General features: G+C 45.1%; 1 protein-coding gene and 1 long non-coding RNA gene across 2 annotated transcripts in view; one reads left to right on the top strand and one right to left on the bottom strand.

Annotated features, from left to right (window-relative positions):
* PLA2G4E (phospholipase A2 group IVE) overlaps positions 1 to 2,440 on the bottom strand; it is a 59,846-nt gene extending 57,406 nt beyond the window's left edge. The window contains exon 1 of the mRNA XM_019725422.2: positions 2,019 to 2,440. Coding sequence (XP_019580981.2) covers positions 2,019 to 2,201 — 183 coding nt within the window. The 5' untranslated portion in view covers positions 2,202 to 2,440. The remainder of the gene's footprint in view (positions 1 to 2,018) is intronic.
* The window catches only part of LOC141570597 (uncharacterized), a 53,511-nt gene extending 50,515 nt beyond the window's left edge, over positions 1 to 2,996 (top strand). Inside the window, exons 2-3 of the long non-coding RNA XR_012494777.1 lie at positions 465 to 535; positions 2,871 to 2,996. This is a non-coding gene — a long non-coding RNA (uncharacterized LOC141570597). The remainder of the gene's footprint in view (positions 1 to 464; positions 536 to 2,870) is intronic.
* The last annotated feature ends 8,341 nt before the right edge of the window (positions 2,997 to 11,337 follow it).

Below are 11,337 nucleotides of genomic sequence, written 5' to 3'. Positions count from 1 at the left end.
AATCTGATATAAATATTATAAGCACATCTATATCAATATTATCTATGGAGAAAAAAGACTGAAAGGGAAGAGTTATTGTGTTGAGTTAATGGAATTATGTTGGACTTTTCCTTTATGATATATATATACATTGTGTGTGTATATATATATATATACATATACACATACACATACACACACATATATATGGAAATGTGAAGATTAAATACAATGTCTTTGTGTGGTTGGCTCTTTCCCAGCCATGTGGCCTTTCTGCTCTTCCCTCAAGCAGCTGGAATGAGACAAGGTGCCGTGGGCACAGCCTCATTCCTGCAGGTGTCAGGCATGGGGATGCCAGAGGCAGAGGAGAAGAAACGGTCATAAAGTCATAACAACAGCAACAGCAACAATGGTCAACTGCTTCATGTGCTCCAGGCATTCTGCTAAGCACATTATTTACTCCTCACATTCTTTTTTCCCCATAGGTGAAAACACTGAAGTCTGAAGAGGTGAAGACAATGGTCTGAGGTTACAGGCTGGCAAATGACAGAGAAAGGTACGGAACCCCAGTCTAATTCCACCACCCATGCTCTCAGCCACTCTAACGAGAACAACACTCTTACAAATATTGAAGTTTTGTGTTTTAATGGCTCTTCAAACATTCGCCTGGCCACCTCTAAGTGTGAGTCAGGAAGCTTCTGAATCCAAGGCGGGCAGAGGCGGGCCCCTGACCTCTCTAGTAGACACGAGCCTAGCACATCACCCTCTGCAGTGTATCAGGAACAGGCCTGGCCTCCTAGACCACAGAGACTTTGGGACAGGAGGGAGAGTCAGGAAGAGGAAGGGGAGGAAAGTCTGCTCATTGGGGGCTGGAGGATTACAGGAAGGGTGGGAAGGTGTGAGCAGTGGGGCAGGACCGTTGATCCCTCTTCACTTGGGACTCTGATGAGTCACGGGCAGGGGCCCTGGTGCTTGCATGGGGCAGTCTTTCTGGTCAAGGGGTGGAGTGGTGTCCTTGGGGTGGGACAGCCTTCAGTTACCTTGTGTGGTAGACACTGGATTGACAGCTGTGACTACGAAGTGGGATCTATTGGAGCCAAGCAAGCTGAGCCCATGCTCGAGGCCCAGGATGGACCCACCCAGCCAGGGTCCAGACAGAGGGTGAGGCGGAACAGATGGGTCCATAGGAGGCGAATGGACCATGACCAGTGCGCCCTGTGAGGGAGGCCCAGGCCCACAGAAGGAAGCCAGGTGAGGCTCCTGCTGAGCTCAGCCTGACAGTCACTGAGACCATAGCAACCAGAGGGACACCAGAACACTGCCCCCACCCCAATGGCTGGGAGTCTACCGGAAGCTCACACACCACCCAGAGGAGAAACAAGGGGAGGTAGATGTGAATTCACTGGTAAAATTACCTAAAGACACTGTTCAATTTTTGTAGCCCATTAAATTTACCGGAAGGGACTTACTTAAGGTTTTTCTCTTCATTGACCAATAGGTGGGGTCCGTGAAGAAGGCCAAGTAAATACATTCCCTCCAACTCCCTCTGAGTTACATATAATGACATTTATGTCCCTGTCCTACCACTATACTACACTGCACACTTTGAGCATCTGTTATGTGTCAGGCATTCTACTAGGTCCTTCACATGCAGGGTCTTTTCCACTCTTCTCGGTATCATATTAATAGAAATATCTTTCATCTCAGATCTCCCATCAACTTGCTGTGTTACCTTAACCCCTCTGAGTCTCAGTTTCTTCATCAAATGGAGATACTAATTCCTTCCTAGCGGAGTGTCAGACACGTAGAACACACTCAGTAAAATTCTGTCATTGTTTTTAGTTAACAGTTTTTGGGGAGACAGAAGCAGGTAAAGACAGATAGGTAATGAGGGTGAAGGAACTCCGCTGGGAAAGAAAGGAATTAATAAAAACAACCTCTTAACTCTACAGCAACACAGGTGAACTGATTCAGAGTCAGGAAAGTAGGGGTAAAATTTAAGGGGCCAGGAGCCTTCTGCCCAGGAACGCAGACAATACCTGAGAGCCCCAAGGGGCCTTGGGAAGGACAGGTGGTAGACTAGGAGTTTCCAGGTCCTGTGTATGCTCAAACTCACTGCCATTTCTTCCTGGCCTGCTGTCTTCTTCATCCCCTCGTAGGCTCTGTGGGACAAACACATCAGCTCCCCGGCCAGGACGGCCTTCCAGGGCTTGGAGAGTCATCCCAGCTGCGTTCAGGCTGGGAAATGGAGCTCCAGACAGGCTGTACGGAGCTGGGGGCTGGAACTTAACAGTGAGGCGTCTAGACACCCTTGGGAAATTTCAAGAGGTTTGCAAAAAAGTGAAAGCAAGGCCATCGGATTCCTTCTGAGGATAAATATCCTGATGAATTATTAAAGAGTGAAGGAAGTCAGGGCTTATCTAAAGGAGTTCCCACGTCTCTGTGAATATTTCAAACAACCGGGGCTTACTTTGGGGGAGAGAACTTTTCTTGTGGTGCATGAAACGTAAGCAGAGAGCTAGAATTACACTCACATAGGGCAGCTCTTGGTCAAAAGAGGCCTGCATTTCCACGCTGGAATCCAGGCTCAGAGATCGCTCCCTCACTGCTCAGGTGCTATTTTTAAAGTTGTGAAACTCAATATATCAGTGGGGAGGAGTTGGGAGCTGAGGGCAGGAGGTGGAGTGGCTGAGGCCTCCAGAGCCCTGAGGGAGACTCACTTTCCTGGGAAGATAAAGCCACTCGCCTGGCTCTTGGCTGACATTCCCAGATCTTTCCTTTGAGCCCTGAAAATAAATCCCTGGCCTGGTGTTTGGGCCGATGGTGGGGGCTGCCAGCCAGAAGAGAATTTAATATGCCTCTCATTTCAACCCTTTCTTTGGTTTAATTAGTGCCGTGTCTGGCAGCTGAAGAATGCATCTGATAAACTCAGTCTATACTGACATGAAAAATGGAGGCCGCTGTAATGGCCTGGCCCACTGTCACAAATCTAACCGGAAGTCAGCCTGTGCTTACCAGGAAACACCTGTCAAGGAAACCTGACATCCACCAATCACAATCCTCCAGCTCAGCTTCAGCTGCTTTACCTCACCCTAGAAAACAGGACCTGCTCAGTGGATGAGGAAATCCCTGGCCTTCTAATCAATCATGCCCTGTTTCCACATTGCCTCTTTAATGCTCTGTTAAAGCCGCTCGTGTCCCAAGTCCCTCGGGAAGAGTGCTCCACTGCTTATGAGACACTGCACTCACCCAGTCCATGGGTTACTTTCCCTTGAATAAAGGACATCAAACTTGTTACTAAATTGTTTTACTTTTGTCATTTGACACAGCAGACCTTCATGTTACAGACAAAAATAAAAATAAACTCTCTTTGTGTTCTGTTTGCAGCTGTTTTAAAAGGTGCATTTGAAATGTGCATTTTCTGTCTCTCTCCCTGTCTTGGCTCTGAGTGATCCAGCACCCTCTCTAGCTGGGGACACCTTATCACCCCCCATTTCAGGCGTCTCTTTCCTGAGGCTGTTTTCCAGTGGTGACTATATCTGGCCTAAACAGTCAGACACACAGTCAACTGACCAGAGGCATGTATTCGGGTGGGAGATGTCATGTAAAGTGTCATTTTGCAGTTTGTACTGAAGGGCAGCAGAATTCCCCCCTCCCCCATATTTCACTTTGGCGTAAAGATTGTTTCTCGAGCTGAAGGCAACTGCAAAGAAGTAGATACAAGAAAATGCCCCCCTCCCATTTGTCTAAAAGCATGATGTAAATTTACAAAAGTGTCCCTCCTCTGCTCTCTACTAGGAGGGACAACAGATAAAAATCACCAGAAATAACTCCAGACCCTCATCAGCCCAGAGAAGCACCAGGGAAGCCACACACCAAGCTTTACTAACAAGCCCTTATCCTCTATGAATTTCCCCATGTTTGTCTTCCTACAATTTGCTGCCCTAGAGACTCAATGTCGTTTTCCTTTGTCTTGACACTTCTCTAAAAATGCATTGTCACTTGGCTAAGATGCTATATTAGCCCAAGCCCTAACCACTAACTCTAAGGAGTTACTCCTTACTGAATGCTCCCCTGTGTTACACGCTCCATATGTGTTAATAAACTTGTTTGTTTTTCTCTTGTGAACCTGTCTTTTGTCTAATTTACATGACTCCAGGCAGAGAACCTAAAAGGAATAGATTTTTCATCCTCTATAGTGCTATTGGAAAAAATAGCTTGAAAGACAGTACTAATCATGATAAAAGGAGATAATGTTCTTTCAAGCACACAGAGTCCCTTTACAAACAGCAAGCAGTTTGGAAGAGACCTGCATAGTTGTCAAATTTATCAGCATGGCATTTAGCAGTTTACAAAGCAGGTTTGCTCGCGTTTTCCATTTCTTACGGGCCTCGTTTCTGGAAATCTTTATTAGAAACCAGTGCCAGCAAAAGATCGGGGAAAAGGCAACTATTCATGGAGTAAGTGTGCAGATGCCAAATATGATTACCATATTTTACTTTTTATTTTGCTACAAGAGAGGAAGCTTGAGATTGGAAGAAAAAAATTCCGTAGATGGAGATAATCTAATCTACAAGGGCATTTGAAGCCAAGCTTCCTTGGCTTCTAGGTCAACTTTCAGAATGCGATGGGGAAACCTGGATTAGACTAGGTATGACAGGGGATAGTTGAAGATTAATGAATTAAATACCTAATTGTATCTAGATGTTCTCATTTCTCTAAATCGTAACCCAATTATAATATATATATATATATATATATATATATATATATATATATATATATATATATTAGAATGGGGTACTTTAAAGGTTCTTTTGGTAAATAATTTTCAGCCTTAGTCAAGGTGAAGGGAAGCCCAGACACCACTGCTTAGAGCCCTCTGCCCTGCCCATAGAGTCTAGAAGGGGATGCTATGGTTCCCCCTAACTCTGCAGCCCCCACCCATGCCAGTGAAATGCAGAATGGGATGATTCTAGGCAGCCGATCAGTCAGATCCTTGGCCAATGGCTGACCTGGTGCTTGGTGGTGGTGGTGGAGCTGAGGGCCCAGCATGAAGAGTGGAGGCCATGACTCACTGAAGAGTTAGCCGAGAGGGCAGCCTTTTGGGTTCACTGGGTGTGGGCCAGAGAGGGACGACACAAGGCTTCCTTCCCCTGCCTCCTCTTTTTGCTTCCTGCCTTGGGAGACCCTCTCATTGCTTGGGGCTGCTTCCCCCTACCATGGTCCTTACTTCAGGGATGCTCCAGGGGTGGTGGGGGTTTGGGAGGTGGAGGGACCTTGGAGGAGTGAGGAGGAGACAGGGAATACCCTTCTCCAAGCCCCACATCTGGGAGGCTTCAGCACTACCCATCCACAGTCCATGCTTGCTTCTCACTTCAGGTTTCTGCCTCAGCTCCCAGGACAAAGCACCTAAAACACCTTTCCTTAGAGAAAGAAGATGAAGTGATTTTTAAGCAACAAAAGCCCAATTCATTTTGTTCAAAACAGAGGGATGGGGCTTTACCAGCCATGGATATCGGGAGGTAATAATTAGATATCTCCTTACAGGTCCATGGAAGAGTATTGGGTGACATCAGGAAAGGCTTGGTGCTTCTCCAGAAGTCCTGATGCCAAACCGGATGCAGGGAGGCCATGAAGGAGCTGGTGTGGGCTTGTGGGGTGGGCAGGTGTTCCCCCGGCTCCAGAGCACACTCCTGACAAGTTATCCAACCTTTCTGAGCCTTGGTTCTTCCTTTGTAAAACACAGATAATAAAGAAGATGCTGGCCTCACAGAAGTGTGAGAATTCACGCCTGGGAACTACTAGGCTACAATCAATGTTAGTCACTTTTCTGCCCAGTCCCCATTCTAGAAAGCATAGCTTTAATAACCCAGCTTACTACCAAATGACTTCATATGAATACTATAGATCTGTTTTAACTTTTAAAATTATCGCAATCTAACGATAATTTTATAAAGCTATAATAATAAAATACCATATATATATATATATATTTTTTTTTCTTATCTCATGAAGGGGAGGGTGGCCATTTTCCTAACTGTCCTTCAAAAACTAGCTTTAAGAGCATCATTCCCCCATACACACTTGGGAGTTCATCACAGAGCAGGAAATGGGACTAGGCTTGGCCCAAGGTAAAATGTCCCTCATTCCAGGGCCCAGAATGCAGAAACAGGAAAAGGAAAGTAGCTCAAGGTCACTGTGTGGCTGAAGCTGCAGAGTGGAAACCCTTTTGGACCCTACCACCCTGACACCAGGCCTCGGGGAAAGTGGCCGTGGGGCGGTGCAAACATCATGAGCTGAGGAACTCAGGGTGGGTCTGAGCCCAGAAAATGGTGGGCAAGCCATAACCAACTGCTCCAGGGAAGTGGAACCTGTGGATATAGGCTCTGCAAAGCCCTCAGCTTCATTCCCTGAGATGGGGCGACAGGCAAACCAGGCAGCAGATGCTGATGGGGTCCACAGTCGGCCTACCCAGATGGTCCAGCGGTGGGTGGGCGGTGACAACGCCAGAGCAGCCGGAGCATCTGTATTTCATGATCAGTGCTGCAGGACAAGAGCAGGGGGCAGTTACCAGGAGCTAAGACTACCTGCTTCCACAGTGACACCAGGTGGCAATGAAAACAACAAGAGCCGAAAAGTCAGCTGACAACCTTGGCTAAAGGGAGGTTGTCCAATTTCCTCTCTTCAGGATTTTAATGGCCAGGACTCACCCCTTTGGACTAAGTAAGCGATCCTGGGCAGGGAGGGTGGTGGTGATCACTGATGGGAGAAATCCAGGAAGGAAAGACATATTTCTAAGTCTACTGGTTGGAGGCTCGAAATCAATTAGATGGATAATGAAAAAGAACGGAATCTCAATTTGAACCCCCAGCTAGAAGAGTAATTACATGTTGTTACCTTGAGGGGGAATCATCACTCCTGGCACAGACAAAGGTCATGTACAACACCAATGACAAGCTGTGGAAACTTCCTGACCTCCAGGAGGGCACGCATCCCCTTCCAGGATGAGTTGGACTCATGATACTCACACTCACACTTTCGCCAGGAGCAAATGCTCCTCTTCCTGTTACCTACTTTAGTAAGTGGTCCTGCCATCCACCCCGTTTCTCAATGGATTAGTCAGGGCTCTTGCATGAACAGCAATTTTTTGCCTCATCTAGCCTGAAAAGATGCTGAATTACCCAACAAGATTGAGAAATGAAGATCCTGGGAAGCTGAGGAAGGACAGAACCTGGGATTTGAAGCAGCTGGACTCTCTGTTAGGCTCCCATCTCCTTTTCCTCTGCTTCTCTTTGCCCTGACTTCATTCTCTCCTAATACAGATTGTCCCGTTCCACCTTTGGGGATATAGCCACTGGCAGCCGGAGCTCAGCAAGTCGCATATCAAGGGAGAAGTTTGGTGGGGTTCTTTGTTTTTTTGTGTGTTTTTTTTTCGGGGGTGGCATTGTTTTGCTTTTTACCAGGCACATTTATCTTAGGGAAGGGCTCTTATCTGTTAGCTTGAGTTCGGTGTCTGCCCCTGGGCCAATCCGAAGAAAATGACATATTGTGATAGGTTAGTCCTGGTCACACCCTCTCACGTGAGGCCACAGTGCATGGGTTGTTGACAGAAGAGTGATGGGAAGGTGGGTACAAATTGAAAACTACTACAGTCCATTATGCAGATGATGGTACCCCCAGCATTTTAAAATAAACTTAGTTAAAGCTTAACGTACATACAGAAAAGTGCATGAATCACAAGTCTGTAGTTCAATGAATTGTCACTATTGAACACACCTATGGCAGGAACCAGCACTCTGATCAAGGAAAAGAATGTTATTACCAGTATCCTAGAAACCCTCCTTATGCTTCCTTCCAACCACTACTCTCCTTACCCTCAAAGGTAAACACTACCCTGATTTCTACACCGTAATTCATTTTATCCATTTTAGAACTTCTATAAATGCAGTCACTCATTTATGCCTGGCTTCTTACACTCAACATTACATTTACAAAATCCATACATATGTAGACACAGTGTTCATTTTCATAGCCGCATAGTATTCCATTGCATGAATACACCAAGATTTATTTATCCGTTTTACCTTTGATGGACATCCTAGCTAGAAAGGGGTAAATTCCAAGTGCTATTGGGCTGTGATACTAGTTCAGCGAGAGTCTACCTAGGCTTTTATCTTTGAACTTTCCTCTGAATTATGTTCTTCTTTGAATATACGTCATTATACGTAAATGCTGGTTACTAATTAATATTTAAGGTTGCTACATGAGTTTTAAAGTATATTTTGTAAAAAGGTTCACGGAGTGATGAGTATACTCTATGCAATTGGGGCCCACCACTCCGGGCCTTTTTTTGTCCTGGCAACGGTCATGTGGCAACACTTCCCCCTGTTGGCAGCTGCCTGAACTGCAACCATGACTCAGAAGAAGTTAATTACTAGTTTTTCAAAACAGGCATTATTGTCAAATGTTATACTTTATACTTGAACCAGTGATCAAAGTCCACCAATTAAAATGTAAATCTCACCCAAAAAAAATCTTCACAGAGACATCCAGAATACAGTTTGACCAAAAACGTCTTCACAGAAACATCCAGAATACAGTTTGACCAAATATGTGGGCACTGTGACCTAGCCAAGATGACGCATGAAATTAACCATCACAGATACCCTACATCAGATTAAGTAAATGCCCTTCTAGTTCTAATTTTTAAAGAGGTTTTCATAAATCCTGAGTTTATGTTGAATTTTATAAAACAATTACTTTTATATTACTATTCTCATTTGGTCTATATATTGTTAAATAAAATTTATAAATTTCATAATATAAAACCATTCTTGCATTGTTGAGATAAATCCAACTTGAACAGGAAGTGTCCCTCAGTTTATCCTTTGCTTGCTATTCCCACTGCAACCACCTGTGATGGGCAGAGGGCAGAGTGCCAGCTCATTTCCAGAACTGGTGATGAAACAGTCTTTAGGGCCTTCCTGCCTCCACCACTGGCTCTGGGCCTGGCCCAGGAGGGGCCCACAGGCTGCAGGAAGAGCCTGTGTAATCCCCACAGAGACTGTGGGTGGGACATGACAGCTGTCCCTGTCATAGTCCTCACCCAGATCAGGGTGGGGCTGATGGGACTTCCTGGCCCTAAGGCAATCAGGGGGCCTGGGGTAACAGAAGTTAGTCAGCAAGTGGAGGAGCGACAAACCCACTCATATGCACACCTGCACACTCAGGCACCGGGTATGGCCTTAGGCCTCAGTCCAGTCCACTCTGAGGCTGTACCGAACAAATTGGGCCTCTCTCTGGGTTTCGTGAAAGTTCCTCAAATTGGACAAGTCTTTTTTTCTACTTGTGCCCCCTCTCATGCTACAGAGCATAGGGGCCCTGAGTCCATTAAACTGCAAGGTGAGGGCACAATCTTCCAGACTGCCAGGTCTGCCCAGGACTTCCGACCCCACTTACAAGGGAGCTAACCATACTGTGCAGTCTGAGGGAACAGCCCCACAAGACTGCCCTCACTCCAGACACCAGCCGCAAGTTCAGGGGTCCCCACACCACCACCACTTCAGACCAGCGGTTACTAATTTGAGGATCCCCAGGACGACCCTCAGGTTTGATAATTTGCTAGAACAACTCACAGAACTCAGGAAAGCTCTATACTTATGATTACAGATTTTTTTGTTTTTCTGTAGTGAAAGGACACAAATTGAAAACAGCCAAAAGAAATGACACATAGGGAAGGGGCCAAGAGGGGTAGAAGGGGGTTATTGTCAGATTTGGACTTGTGTGAAGTGATTTACAGAATGTTCAAGGAAGTGAAGTGTTACTCTGGATTGGGCACTGTCAGAAAGTGAGGACAATTCTATGACTGCGTATCTTCAAATTTTTTATCTAGGAGGTGGGGGTATGGGGCAGGGCTAAAGCTACAATTGGTAAAGAAGCAGCAATCTCTCAGCTAAATAGGAGAGGGTGAGGACAAAATTTGGTCGTTTTGGTGGTTTCACAATGATCTTGTTTTTGTCCAAGCTCAGACTTGATTATGGAGTGGTTTATTTCTGTTTCATTCCATCACAGTTGTGTAGTGATGCTATGATCTGACGCTGGTGTTCTGTGAAAGTGTGTTCAGCAGGAGAACACCATGGCCCAGCAGCTAATGCCGGCTCATCTCCCATCAGACCTACTTAGGGGCTGCTTTTTTCTTTCTCAGTCCTGAGTTTCATCATTGATAAAATGGGGTAATAATTTTACTGAACGTACTTAGGCAGCTGTGAGAATTGAAGGAAATAATGTAAAATGCCTGGCATAAAATAAAATACAGTAGTCATGCAATATATATATAATATTTATATATACTAATATTTATATATATAATATTTATATATATATAAAATATATATATAAAATGTATTATATATTATTTGTCTGTCCCTGGTTCTTGACACAGAGCTCCTAAAACCCCTGTAAATAGGGCTGCCAGGAGATGATTTGTTCTGATATTTGCTCTTTGACCCCAGTTCCTGACACAGAGCTTCTAAGCCCTTTGTAATTTCCTGAGTGATGGGAGCATATGCCACTGAGCTGTGTGGAATTTCTTAGGCGATAAGATTGACTATCTTTTGTTCTAATGAGATGACTCTTGGTGGGCTTCTGGTTGGGGATGGTCACCAGAAAGATCAAGCCATAATTAGAAGCTTGGAAATTTTAGTCTTATCCCCCATTCTCTGGAGAGGGGAGAAGGGCTAGAAATGGACTTAATAATTGATCATGTATATTTGATAAAGCCTCCATAAAAATCCCAATAGTATGGGGTTCAGGGAGCTTCCAGGTTGGTGAACACATCCATACCAGGAGGGTGACATACCCCAACTCAGGGACAGAATCTCCTGCACTTGGGACCCTTCCAGACCTCTCCCTATGTACCTCTTCATCTGGCTACTCATCTGTATGCTTTATCATACCCTTTAATAAACTGGTAAACATCAGTAAGTGTTTCTCTGAGTTCTTTGGGTCATTCTAGCAAATTATTGAACTCAAGAAGGATGTAGGGATCCCAATTTATAGCCAATGGTTAGTCAGAAGTACAGATGACAACCTGGGACTTGCAATTGGCATCTGAAGTGGAGGCAGTCTTGTAGGGCTGATGCCTGAGCTTGTGGGACCTGATGCTAATTTCAGGTAAATAGTGTCAGAATTAAACTGAATTATAGGCCATCCAGCCGGTGTTGTAGAGAATTGCTTGGAGTGGGAGAAAGACCCACTCGTTTGGTGATCAGAAGTGTCAGAGGTGTTCTGTGTGAGTAGTAAAGGAAAAACACAGGAATGTTTTTTCTACTCAAGTCAATAGATGCCATTATCAAT

The sequence above is a fragment of the Rhinolophus sinicus genome, linkage group LG03, assembly GCF_036562045.2.
Source record: "Rhinolophus sinicus isolate RSC01 linkage group LG03, ASM3656204v1, whole genome shotgun sequence".
NCBI lineage: Eukaryota > Metazoa > Chordata > Mammalia > Chiroptera > Rhinolophidae > Rhinolophus > Rhinolophus sinicus.
Note: the sequence above shows the minus strand (reverse complement) of the source record. Positions and strands in the feature narration are given on the sequence as shown.